At 49.4% G+C, this 13,910-nt stretch overlaps 1 protein-coding gene across 1 annotated transcript; it reads left to right on the top strand.

Moving 5' to 3' along the window:
- The first annotated feature begins 3,619 nt into the window (after window positions 1–3,619).
- LOC113605834 (galectin-7-like) lies at window positions 3,620–5,886 on the top strand. Its single transcript, XM_027079465.1, has 4 exons — window positions 3,620–3,649; window positions 4,067–4,155; window positions 4,874–5,075; window positions 5,701–5,886. Exons 1-4 carry the CDS (start codon window positions 3,635–3,637, stop codon window positions 5,812–5,814), a joined length of 420 nt encoding a protein of 139 aa, XP_026935266.1. The 5' UTR covers window positions 3,620–3,634; the 3' UTR covers window positions 5,815–5,886.
- Window positions 5,887–13,910: the final 8,024 nt, after the last annotated feature.

Raw genomic sequence — 13,910 nt, 5'->3', positions numbered from 1 at the left:
CTGGGGAAACCCCCCTCCCCCCGCTGGGCTCCAGCACCTCTCAGTGACCCTCAGCCCTGCACAGACACCTCCTCCCACGTCGGGGCTGTGCTCCCTGCTGTCCCGCCACCCTCCTTACCCGCCTCCTGAGGGCCAGCCTCTGCTGAGCACCCTCCTCACCGGCTCCCTCTGACACCCCAGCTGACCCAGCCCTGGGGGAGGGGCGCCCCCTCAGCCCCCTCACCCTGCCCTGTGGGCCCCCCACCCCCCAGAGGCAGCACTTACTCACCAGCATGACAGCTGGAGCACCCAACTGCTCAGCAGAAGGAAAGGAAGGAGAAGAGGAGGAGAAACAGCAAACCAGTGTTTTCACAGAGCGAGACGGAAATGTACAAGATTACTTTGGCCTTGGAGAGACAGTGGAAATACTTCAAACTCAACATGTCAAAATCCCGCATTCTGATTAAAATGTTTAAAGGGGTTTAATGAACTCAGTTTATCAATGGAACCAAATATGACAGCAACTGCTTCTCCTTAGCAAGTGATTGCATCGATACAATTTACTATATTTATAAATAGGACTGTAAGGTTTCCAGCGGACTTCCTAGCTTAAGAAAAAGTCACATTTGGGGGAATTCCCTGGTGGTCCAGTGGTTAGGACTCGGTGTTTTCATCGCCGAGGGTCCGGGTTCAATTCCTCATCAGGGGAAAAAGTTCCCACAAGTCAAGCACAGCAGGGCCAAAAAAAAAGGTCAGATTTTTAAAACATGTCATTTTCCTCATTGGTAAACGAATTTACAAAACCAATCCAGCTCCTGAACTTTCTTCGCTGTATATGAAAACCAACCCAAAGTCTCCAAGAAGCTGACATGGACAGAGCCTGGGATTTTCAATTCCTACAAACACCGTGGTGCACTCAGTACTTTTCGCCCCAGTTATTTCGGAAGGAGGGGAGGGCCAGCAGACTCGGCCCGCTGGGCATCCCTTTCTTTGTTTTCATCGCAGATGAGCTTGGTGGCTCTCAAATGCTGAGGAGCGACAGTGTTTCCTGGGGCAGGTGGAGGGGGACTGGCTGTTTCAGGGGCTAAAACTTGATTGGGGTGGTGGTTGCCCAGGTCCGTGTATTGTCAAGGCTCATGGAAGTGTTCCGGTAAAACCTGGATGACTTACGAGCGTGACCTACAGCTCGACAAAACAAAAAGAGTATTGGGAAATGAGGACATCCGCCACTTATTTAGAGGTGAGACAAAAACGCTCCTAAGCATGTTATTCCAGAACTGATGGAAGATAACCAGCACAAATGAATGCAAATTCAGCTGGGATGCCCGTGCCTGACAGCTGAGAGATGACCTAGCAATCAAGCTGGTAACACACTCAGTGCAAACATACGGCCAAACACGAAGGTCAGGTCAGGACTTGCAGGCCGGCAGCATGTGGGGAAATATCCAACCACCATGAAGAAATCGGGGAACAGATGAGCTAGTGGGATACACAGCAATATGCAGAATGAGGTACAGAAAGGGGACACGCTTAGTGATCAGAGTAATGGAGTCCCTCGTCCTGGGAAACTCTCCACCCGAGCAGATGTTGGTGTCACCACCTCAGACCCCACTGTCCTCTCTATTGAAAGTCCCGATGAGGTGCCCCTGGCACACAGAGCGGCTCCAGCCCGGGCCCTGGCCCGTCCTTGCTGTGAGGCCTTGGGGAGAGGCTGGCCCTCTCTAAGCTTGCTTTGTCCTCTGCCAAATGGGGGTGCCTGCAGCCCCCAACCAAACGCCTAAATGCAGCTGCCCAGCCTCCGTCTCTGAGGCCCTGGCTCCTCCAGCTGCCCTAGCTGTGTGGTCAGGGGCCTGGAGGGAGGCTGGGACGCCTGCGAGGCTGTGGATCAGGTTCTGAGTCTGCTTGTCTCCACCCAGAGTTTCCATTCCTGGCTCTGCTCCAGGCCTCTTCTCCCTCTGCTGGGTGGGGCGCCAATGCGGGTGGGGTGCGGGGAGTAGAGCGGCGGAAACGGAGAAGGGGCTGCTAGGAGGGGCTTCTGCCCAGCTCCCCACCTCCCCGTTCCCTGTCTCCCAGAACCCTCTTTCAGCATTCTCCCTCTGACCCCACCCTTCATACCTGGATTCCTCTTCTGGAGTTTTGGGCTGTGGGGAGTGGAAATGGGCCTGGGTGGAGGGTCCCACTTTTTTCTCTTCCTTGGTCTGGCTGGGGGGCGGGTGTAGGACACCCCTCCTTCCCCGCCCCTTGTCCCGAACATCGGATGGGAGAGAGGAAGGGTTCTGGGAGGAGGAGGGAGAGAGACTCGAAGGAGAGAAACAGGAACACGTCGGGGGGTGGGGGGACAGAGACACAGGACAGCCAGAGAGACAGAGAGTCAGAGAGACTAGGGCATCCTGGAGACAGAATAAACCAGAGAGAAACTTCCAGAGATCAAGAAAGCCAGAGACACAGTGTCCGTGGTTCTGCACAGCTGTGTTTTTTGGGCAAACTGCTTCTCATTTCTGAGCCTCAGTTTCCTTATCTGTCAAATAAGGGGGATCAATGGCCCTGCCTCAGTGGCCTGTCTGAAATCAGTGGTCTCTGGCACATGCTAGAAAGGCCGGAGGCTTCGTTATTGGCAGCTGTGTTATCTTTCATTCCTTCTTTCACCCATATTTACGGAGCACTTATGTGTGCCAGGCACTGCACTAGGCGCCAAGGAGACAGCCTTGACCATCAGGCAAAATACCCTGCCCCTCTGAGCTCCCTTTTCTATTATTATTGCTGTTGCCATGGTTATTATTATATTCCAGAAGCATAAACTGGAATGTCAGGGCAGACACATCCTTAGCCCTAGTCAGCAGGTCCTAACCTGGGAGAGAGGGTCCAGAGTTGCAGCCCACAGCTTAGCCTCTCAGGACTCGAGTTTTCCATGATGAAATGGGCACGAGCGTGTTTTCTCTCCGCCAGGCACCAGGAAGCTAGGGCTGGAGGGATGGTGGCTCAATGAGCCTCCTCTGATGTTGTTTTTTTTTTAATAAATAAATTTATTTATTTAGTTTTGGCTGCGTTGGGTCTTCGTTGCTGCACACAGGCTTTCTCTAGCTGTGTCGAGAGGGGGCTACTCTTCGTTGCCGTGCACGGGTTTCTCACTGCGGTGGCTTCTCTTGTTGCAGAGCACAGGCTGTAGGCCCGCGGGCTTCAATAGTTGTGGCACACGGGCTCAGTAGCCGTGGCACACGGGCTCAGTAGTTGTGGCTTGCAGGCTCTAGAGCGCAGGCTCAGTAGTTGTGGTGCATGAGCTTAGTTGCTCTGAGACATGTGGGATCTTCCTGGACCAGGGATCGAACCTGTGTCCTCTCCCCTGGCAGGTGGATTCTTAACCACTGTGCCGCCAGGGAATCCCTATAGTGTTATTATTATTATTATTGTTAACTGTTCCTATCATTATTAGCCCAGAGGAGAGGGACCTGGGAATCCTCAGGGACTGCAGAGGTGTCAGAGGCCATAGAAGGAGGGTGCTGGCCAGCATGGCCCCAGGGCCAGGGTCTGTGCCAGGTGTGGGTGGTGGGTGTGGAAAGGGGTGACGGTGAGTCACCAGGGCCAGCCACGCCCTGCTTCTACTTAAGGTCCCAGCAGCCATACCCACCACCACCACTGCCTGTCCGCTGTTCCAGCCATGCCACCGGTATATGTGAGTGCTCCAGGGGTGTGGAGGTGGCGAGGTTTTGGACCCAAGGCTGCACTGGAATGGGGTAGGGGCTGGGGCTTGGCTGAGGTCTCCTGTGTCAAGGAGAAAACGGGTGTTCGGGGGTGCTATGACGTTCTGAGCTGTTGTTTCTGGGTTGACCCAATCCATCCCACGCTCCCATCTCCCCCTTGGTGTTTCCCCCTTACTTTCTACCTCTCTGAATATCTTCCTGTTGATTCTTTGTGTTCCTCTCTCCAACCCTTTCCCTACGCCTGGCTCTCTTTCCTTTGCCTCTGTGCCCTTTCTGCTCTCTGATTCTGTTGGCCTGGGTCCTGGTCATGTTCTCCCCGGCACTGACCCATGTGTCTCTCTCCTCTGCCTCCCTGATCCACTTTGGCCCCCGCACCCCTGCTGCTGCAGACGTTGCCCCACAAGATCTCGCTGGCCAACGGCTTTGAAGTTGGCACTGTGTTGAGAATTCGTGGTGTTGTCCCCGAAGATGCTAAAAGGTGAGACCTCCAAGCCTCTGCGGTAAGGGGTGGGAGGTCTCCAGGCTCAGCTGACCCCACTTCTCACAGCCCAGAGAACAAGCCCCAGGCCAGCTTTGCCCACCAGGATCTTGGAATCTCCAAGCTATTTCCCACCTTCTGGAATCTGATGTCTTTACTCATTTGTCCCAGGACAGTGTACCTGGGGTCCCTACAACCTTCTAAGAATCTGGGAGTTCCAGGGCAATCCAAGGCTCTTACTTATAGTAAGATTTCCAGTCTGAGTCTGAAGCAACTGTGGAAACACAGCCTGTGAGTCAGAGGTGCCCTGGGCACCTGGGAGGCCTCAGCAATCAAACCTATGACTTCCTGGGTCGGGAGCTTCAGGATTTCTGGGAATCTACGATGCCTGGGAATACTGGGGTCCCTGGTATTGCTCCCGGCCCTCTGGGAATTGGGGGATCGGAGGCACCCCTGTCTCAGGACCATGACTCCTCGGCAACTCCCAGACTCTGGAAATGCGGGGGACCCAGGCCGTAGTACAGTGACCCTTGCCTGGGTGGATGTGTGTCCAGGTCCCCAGTTGGTTTCTGGATGTCCTGGAACCTGGGCTCCTTGGCCTCCAGTCCACCACCCCTCCTTCACTGGCGTGTGGCTCTCAGGTCCCTGTGGACTTGGATGTGCTTCGGCAATCGGTAAGTCCTTTCTCTGACGCCCCCTCCCATCCGCCACCTAACAGGTTCTACATAAACCTGCTGTGCAGTGACGATCCAGACAGTGATATCGTCCTGCATTTCAACCCCCGGCTGGATGAATCCTCGGTGGTCATGAACACCTGGAAATGCGGCGAGTGGGGCTTAGAGGAGCTCGGCTTTGGCCCTTCCTTCCAGCGTGGGGAGTCCTTCGATATGCTCATCATTGCCGAAGAAAAAGGCTTCCAGGTGCGTCTCTGCCACAGGGGTGGCCGCCAACACCCAGGTCTCTTTCCTTGGCAAGGCCAGGAAGGCCCTTGTCGGAGGTGGGGAGCAAAGGCGCGGCCAAGGCCGGCCACGGCGTCCCTAGTCCCTCACCTCCCCTGGCGCAAGCGCACTAGAGGGCAGGCGTATGGCGGTGACAAGGACGCGAGAGAACGAGCCCAAAGGGTGGGTGTCCAGCGGGGAGGCGTGGACACCCCGGACCCTATTCCCTGTCCACTGGCGCCTGACGTAGCGGCTCTGGGGCAGGGGAATGGATGGGTTGGGAGACAGAACCCAGAATAAGTCCCGGCAGGGAGTGGTCGCTGTAGACCCTCCACCACCCAGGCCGTTCTCCACTTTCAATCTGTGCGTCACAGTGAGGCGGTGGACGCGGGCACCGTGGAGACCACATCCACCGCCAAAGCTTAAAAAGCACCCCGTGCCAGCAATGAACTCATTGACTCCTCACGGCAAGGGCTTAGAATCAAGAGCAGCCCTTTTCCTTAATGCGGGGTTGCGTGGGTGACGAGGTCACGCAGCGTGGGTACGAGTCGGGAATGACCCCGCAGTCGCCTCGGGAACCATAAACCGTGTCTCCTTGTCCCTGCAGGTTGTGATCGGGGACGAGGAATACCACCACTACCGCTACCGGATCTCACCAGAGCGCGCGTTCCGGTGCGAAGTGGGCGCGGACGTGCAGCTGGAGTTTATGAAGATCTTCTGAGCCTTCCCAGGAGGGCAGGTGGGGACGGGGCACAGGGCTCTTGAGTGACAAATAAAGTCTTAGCCTCTCGTCTGTGCACCTCCTGTGTGTCTGTGTCTCCTTCATATAGACGAGGATAGCAGGCTCAGGGAGGTGAAGACACTGATTAAGGGTCACACAGCGATTGTGTGGCCGGGGCGGGTCCGGGCCTGGATCTCCGAGGGCACTTTTTGTCCCTGGAGGCCTGAGGAGGGTCACGATCTGGCGGGGGTGGGGCTTTGGCTTGCCCCCCTGCAGCACTTTGCGAAGCAGCCAGGTGGTAATGCGGTGGGGGGCGACTTTAGCGAATTTGCAGGGGCCCCAGCCATCCCTTGGCGCCCGCTCCGTGGGTGTAACGGACCCCCCAATCGGTACGTCTGCAAATAGGTCTCTTGGAGACCGCAGCGTCGCGGAGAAGATGCGTGAATCTCCGGCTCCCCGCGCCGATGCCCGAGGCTTTATTCCTCTCCGTCGCTTCCCCGGCCTCCCGGCGCCTGCAGACAGGTGGCGCAGGAAGGGGCTTGGAAGCCAATCAGGGCGTCGCCGGCCTCTCATCTGTCCCCGAGTTGGGACAGGTCCCGCCAGTTCGCGCCCCGAGGCAGACGCATACTGCAGCGACACGGGACGCGTAGGGCCGTGCTCCCGTGACCCCCTGCTGTCTAAAGCGCCGTTCTCACACTTCTTCCTCCTCGGCTCACTCAACGGCCCTGCGACCCCGGCCCTACCCGAGGGATTCTGGAGGGGGAACGGGGAGCGGGGTACATACAGAAGCCCAGTCAGCCCTGAGTGCCATGTGGGGATTTTCTGGTTTCAGGGGGGTGGTTTGGTTGTCCCTAAAAGGCCACTCGTGGGAGAGGAGCCCAGACAACGGGAGCGCCCCCGAATCCCGCACCCACAAGGCACTCACATCGTATGTGGTTCTCAGTAGCGGACGGAGAGGGGGTGGAAGGTGCGTGCCAGCAGCGCACCACGTGTTGGAAAGTCCGGAGCCGCGCCCCTGCCGGATGTTTCTCAGCCTGGAACCTTGCGAAACCAGTGACATGTTTCCCCCTCCTGGCCGCTGCCAACATTGCAATCTTGGCAATCGGTGCAGGAGCAGGGCCCTGTTTTCCTTGGTTTCACCTTAAAGAGAGGTGGAAAATCCTGTGGGACCACCAAGCCTGGGCGCCAGTTCGAGCCCTTTCAGGACCTGAGCTTTTTCTGTACTTTGCAAACCGCCTATAACTACCTTTCCCCATGCTGGCCCTTCTGAATATGTTTCTGGGGGGCAGTGGAATGAGGGGTCCCCTGCGGAGACCTGAGAAAATCTGGCATCCCTTGGGACTCCAGGGCTCATTGTTAAATGAATTAATTTTTATTTTATGTGTGTTTTCATGTAGTTACTGAACATTAAAAGATGTTTGTCGAGATAATATGCTATACAGTTCGAATTTCAACAAATACAGTGGAAAGTAAGGCATTATTGGCACAATCACAAAGGGGGTTGGATTCTGCCGTTTAGATGGTAATGATTCCTCAGTGTTAATTTCCTGACTTTCACCTCTGTCTTACCGTGTATATAGTGGAGAATGTTCTTATTTATACAAAATACAAACTAGTTGGAGATAAAGAGGCAGCATGTTGGCAACTTATTCATAAATCGTTCAAGAAAAAACTGAAGTTTATATTGTACTTAAAACTTTTTGTCATTTCAAGAAATATATATATTATATCATAAATGTATGATATGATCTTATATGTAGAATTCCCTAAAGATTCTCCCCCCCCATTGCTAAAACTTGAATGAATGAATTCAGAAAAGTGGCAGGACACATAGTCAACACACAAAAATCAGCTGCATTTTCCTACACTGAGACTTTGTTTTTGTAACAGAGAGATATATACACAGCTTCACTCATTTTGCTGGCTTCCCAGGACTCCACTGCAAGGAGTAACACAACTAAAGTCACTTGAACCCGCTGGATGTCTACTGGTGTCACATCATCTCCTACCTACAAACGACTCTTCAGTGAGTTTTCTTGGACCTACCTACAACAGCCCAAAGCTTTTACCTTTTTAATAATCTCCACTGTTATTAGAAAATATATGCATAAAAAAATAAGGCAAATATATGCACACTTATTGTACGGTTTTGAATGAGAATTTTTAAATTACCCACAATTTTACCACTCTGAAATAATCACACAATATATTAGTGTGTTTCTTTCTAGTCATTTTTCTATAATAATTTATCTACATTGTACATTTTGGGGGAAACTGGAATATATATATTTATATACCTATTTAGCCAACATTTCCTGAGTCCCTACTATGTGTTAGTCACTGTGCTAACCATTTGTTCAATCCTTAAAATGACTCTGAGATACTTTTTTTTTTTCATTTATAGAAAGACAATATTTTTTATTTTAAAAAATTTAAAAATTTTTTTATTGAAGTATAGTTGATTTACAGTGTTGTGTTAATCACTGCTGTACAGCAAAGTGATTCAGATATATATATATAGATATATATATACATTCCCTATTTATTTATTTATTTTGGGCTGCACTGGGTCTTTGTCGCTGAGCGCGGGCTTTCTTTAGTTGCGGCGAGCGGGGGCTACTCTTTGTTGTGGTGCGCAGACTTCTCATTGCGGTGGCTTCTTTTGTTGCGAAGCATGGGCTCTAGGTGCGTGGGCTTCAGTAGTTGTGGCACGAGGGCTCAGTAGTTGTGGCACGTGGGCTTAGTTGCTCTGCGGTATGTGGGATCTTGCTGGACCAGGGATCGAACCCGTGTCCCCTGCATTGGCAGGCGGATTCTTAACGACTGCGTCACCCGGGAAGCCTCCCGTTTTAATTAGATTGTTTGTTTTCTTATTATTGAGTTATGAGTTCTTTATATTTTCTGGATATAGTCCTTTGCCAAATATATGTATTGTGAATCTGTAATATGTATTCTCCTCTATGTAAACACAGACTAAAAACAAAAGACTAATTTTTTTTCATTTTTTAAACTGTGCCTTTCTCAGAGCAGAAGTGTTTAATTGATGAATTCCACCATATCAGGGTTTTTTTTTTTTTTTTCTGTTATGCTGTGTGCCTTTGTGTCCTATTTAAGAAACCTTTGGAAATTCCCTAGCGGTCCAGTCGTTAGGACTCGGCACTTTCACTGCCAAGGTCCAGGTCCAATCCCTGGAGCGAGAACTAAGATGCTGCAAGCCTCTCAGCATGGCCAAAAAGAAAAAGAAAAAAAAGAAATTTTTGTCTACCTAGGGTCACAATTTTAAAAATGTTTCCTTCTAGCTGTTTTATAGTTGTAGCACATATGCTTGGGTCTATGATCTATTTTTAGTTAATTTTTTGTATGGTGTGACGTAAGGGTTGCGGTTCACTTCTTACCATATGGACTTCTAGCTATTTCAGCACCACTTGTTGAAAAGATTGTCTTTTCTCCCATTGAATTACCTTGGCTATTTTGTCAAAAGTTAATTGACCATATATGTGTGTGTTTATTTCTGGCCTCAGTAGTCTTCTAACTCCTTGATCTTTTTGTTTACCTTTATGCCAATATGACACTCCTGATTTCTGTAGTTTTATAGTAAGTCAAAAATCACATAGTGGGCTTCCCGGGTGGCGCAGTGGCTAAGAATCTGCCTGCCAATGCAGGGGACACGGGTTTGAGCCCTGGTTCAGAAAGATCCCACATGCCATGGAGCAACTAAGCCTGTGCGCCACAACTACTGAGCCTGCGCTAGAGCCCCCGAGCCACACTACTGAGCCCACGTGCCACAACTACTGAAGCCTGCGCGCCTAGAGCCCGTGCTCCGCAACAAGAGAAGCCACCGCAATGAGAAGCCCGCACACCACAACGAAGAGTAGCCCCTGCTAGCCACAACTAGAGAAAGCCCGCGTGCAGCAACAAAGACCCAACACAGCCAAAAATAAATAAATAAAATAAAATCTATTTTTAAAAAAGTCTATAAAAAAAAATCACATAGTATAAGTCTTGCAACATTGTTCTTTTCAAAATTACTTTGTTGTAGGTCTTTTTTGTATTCATACACATTTTAAAATTTTTATCAGCATTTTTAAAATTCATTAATTTATTTATTTTTAAAAATTATTTATTTATTTATTTTTGTCTGTGTTGGGTCTTCGTCGCTGCACTCAGGCTTTCTCTAGTTGCGGTGAGCGGAGGCTACTCTTCGCTGCGGTGCGCGGTCTTCTCATTGTGGTGGCTTCTCTTGCAAAGCACGGGCTCTAGGCGCGCGGCCTTCAGTAGTTGTGGCATACGGGCTCAGTAGTTTTGGCTTGTGGGCTCTACAGCACAGGCTCCGTAGTTGTGGCACACGGGCTTAGCTGCCCTGCAGCATGTGGGATCATAGCTCCCCGACCAGGGATTGAACCTGTGTCCCCCACATTGGAAGGCAGATTCTTTACCACTAGACCACCAGGGAAGTCCCTTGGAGTCTGTTTTTAAGGAACTCACACTAAGACACAGGGCGATTTAAATATATGTTTCATTTAAGTTAAACTCCAGGGGCCATCAGTTGGCCTAAGGTGGAATACACACTTCCAGAAGAGTCAGCCAGCATCTGATCAAAAGCCAAATAGGCAATTACCTCAAGGGCTTCAACTATCTTTGAGAAACACCAGAGACTTCACTAATTAGCATGATGAAAGTTAGAAATGGCTTTTCATTTGCATATTGAGTGGCTTATTAATAATTAACATGGTGGGTGTTAAAAATGGCCTGTTATTGATGAAATTGGTAGCTTGCAGTGTTGACTAAAGTATTTTAGACACTTTCCACCCTTGTTTGAATAGTGTATAAGAATCTAGTAAACTTTCATCATTTTCCGTAAGGTGAAAAAAGAAACCTACAGATTAAAAGCGATTTGAGAGGCATGTCAATCAACTTCAGCGAAGCTACCTTATTTGGGTCCTGATCCAAATAAACTGCTAATAATTTTATTACATTTATGAGACAATTGGAAATGTGGATATTTGATGATATTAAGGAATTATTGTTAATTTTCTTGGTGTGACAATGGTATTCAGGTTATGGTTCTCTTTAAGAGTTTCTATCTTAGAGAAATACATTGAAATATTTACTAAGGAAATGAAATGATGTCTGGGATTTGCTTCAAAATTATACAAGAGGGGTGGGGTAGAAGTGAAGCTGGATTTGAGTTAAAAATTGTTGAGCCTGGCTGATCAAGATACGAGGCTTCATTATATCCTTCAGTCTGCTTCTGTTTGTGTTTTAAATTTTCTGTAACAAAAGGTACTGTTTTTAGAGAACAGTGTCATACTGTGGGTATTCTTCTGAGGCTTGCTTTTTCACTGAACATTATGTTTCTAAGGGTCACCCATGCTGTATCTGCAGTTCATCCAATTTTCGCTTCTGTGAAGTCTTCCCTAATTTCCTCATTGTGCTGACAAAAGATATTTGAGATGTTTTCAGGTTTTTGCTATTACAAACCATACTGCTATGAACGTTTTTGAACACGTCTCCTGGGATACATGTCACCTGCGTTTCTTTAGGATACGTATACCTGGGAGTGGAATTGCTGGGTTATAGCATAGGCATTTGCTGAGTAATGCCAAATTGTCTTCTAAAGTGTTTGTACCAAGTTACACCTCTCCATCAGCACTTCTGTTGCTCCACATCCCTGCCAACACTTGGTATTTTCAGACTTCTTAACTTTCTTCCTCATCTCGTGGGATAATGGTATTTCATATGGTTCTAATTAGCATTTCCTTAGCATATGCATATTAGCATATGCTTATTGGCCATGCTGCTTATTCGGCAACTGCTTATTCATGTTTTTGCCCGTTTTCTATTGAGTCAACTTGTTTATTTACGGGGGCTCTTTGTATATCCTGAATACTGACCTTTTGAGAAGCAGTATAGTATAATCAGTAAGCCAGACCACCAGATTAAAATCCTGAGTGTGCAACTGTGAGAGCATGGCCACAACACCACACTTCCCTGTATCTCAGTTTCCTCATCTGTAAAATGGGGTCACTATAAACCTTACCTTTTGCTATGGGCTGAATGTTTGTACCCCTCCCCACCAATTCATATGTTGAAGCCCTAACTCCCAATGTGGTGGTAGTTAGAGGTGGGGGCCTTTGGGAGGTAATTAGGTTCAGATGAGATCATAAGGGTGGGGAATCCCCATGATGGAATTAGTGCCCTGATAAGAAGAGGAAGAGAGGGAATTCTCTGGTGGACCAGTGGTTAGGACTCAGCACTTTCACTGCCGGGGTCTGGGTTCAATCCCTGGTCGGGGAATTAAGATCCCACAAAAACAAACAAACAAACAAAAAACCAGATGGGACATAGAATTAAATATAGTGAAAAACTATAGATCTTCCAAATGAAAAAAAATAAATAAAAAAGAAGAGGAAGAGACACCTGAGCTCTCTCTCTGCCATGGAAAGATACACCAAGAAGATGGCCGTTTGCAAGCCTGGAAGAGAGCTCTCAGCAGGACCTGACCATGCTGACACCCTGATCTGGGACTCGCAGGCTCCAGAACTGAGAAATAGTCATTGTTGTTTGAGCCCCCAGTCTGTGGTCTTTGCTATAGCTGCTATAGATCTCTTGTGCACAGTCACAGCAAGTGCTCGGTAAATAGTAAGCATTTGTTATTATATGTGTAACAAATACCTGCTCTCTATGGTGGGTCTTTTCATTTTCATGATAGCATTTCAGGCAAAAAAAAAAAAATGTTTTTTTTTAATTTGGCTCAAGTGCAGCCTTAACTTGATGAAACAGGAACACTCTACTTTGCTGGTTAGGTAAGGAAGCAGGAGTAGAAGCCGAGTAACTGGCACCAGACCCCTTACTCCATGACAGTGAAGGATTCCTTACTCCACAGGGAATTGATGTCCTCGACATTCCGGCTAGCGCACCGCTGCAGAAATCATGCCAACTGAATTAGGAAGGTTTCTTTTGGTTGCTAGTGACATAAATAAATAAATAATAAATGGGAAAAAGAGAGGAGAATTATTGACTCCGTTAATGTAAAAGTCTGGTTTTGAGCACACCCGATTGAGGGGTTGTCTGCTCGCGGGAATCTTGTCACTGGCTCTGCTTCCCTCAGCGTTGTCCTCACTCTCAGGCAGGGTCTCCGGACTACACGGCCAAGGTAGAGCTGAGCCACTCGGGGCTTACATGCCGTCCGCTTAGTGGCCTCAGGAAAATAGAAGCCCTGTCCTGATTCCCAGGTACTGAACAAGGGGTGTGACCGAGGGGCGTGACCAGGGGCTGAGGTGCTCTGATTGGCTGTTCTGAGTCGCATGCACTTCCCTGGAGCTGGAGGGAGGGGCCAGTCCTACCAGAGCCACAGGGCTTGAGAATAAGGGGCCCGTGGGTCCCCAAGACATAATGGGGGTGCTGATTCCGGAAAGAGGTCGGGGGTGCTGGGCTCACAAAGCATCTACTACAGTAACATCAATGCGTTCTTCTTACCTTGGCTGGGGAAAGCATATTTGGGACTCCGGATTCAAGGAGCGATGTGGGGAGTGATGATCGAGAGAACACTTGCTCGTGGGTTGTGAGCAGAGCCCTGAAGCATGGCAGCCGGCAGGCAGCTAGGAAGAGCAGCAGCCTGGAGGGGCCTTGCAGGAGGGGCCGGGGAAGGGGCAGGTAGGAGGCCAGAGCATCTGACAGGATTTTTACATCATTGCGAGATGTCAGGTTTTACTAAAAGCTTCCTCCTACTGTTAGTGGTACTTTGGGGCAAATAAAGGGGAGAGGGCCGTGACCTCGCGGGGTGAGAACATGGAGAACAGATAATGGGATGGTGGAAGTGACTGTAGAAATGGCAGAGACAGCAGCCAAAGCCGGTGATGATAGGTGACCATAGATGGGATCACAGGACGTAGTCATGACATAGAACGTTCATTGAGCAACTACTGTGTGTCGGGCACTGTTCTGAACATGTCTCACATATCGACTCATATGTTTCTCACAACAACACCCAGAGATAGGTCTTATTATTACCCCCATTGTAAAGATGAGGAAACTGAGGCACAGAGAGGATAAGTGACTTGCCCACGACACACAGTTCTGAGTGGCAGCTCTGA

The sequence above is a fragment of the Aethalodelphis obliquidens genome, unplaced genomic scaffold (assembly GCF_003676395.1).
Source record: "Aethalodelphis obliquidens isolate GAN/ISIS:26980383/991018 unplaced genomic scaffold, ASM367639v1 scaffold43, whole genome shotgun sequence".
Classification (NCBI taxonomy): Eukaryota; Metazoa; Chordata; class Mammalia; order Artiodactyla; family Delphinidae; genus Aethalodelphis; species Aethalodelphis obliquidens.
This window is presented reverse-complemented; position numbering and strand designations above follow the sequence as displayed.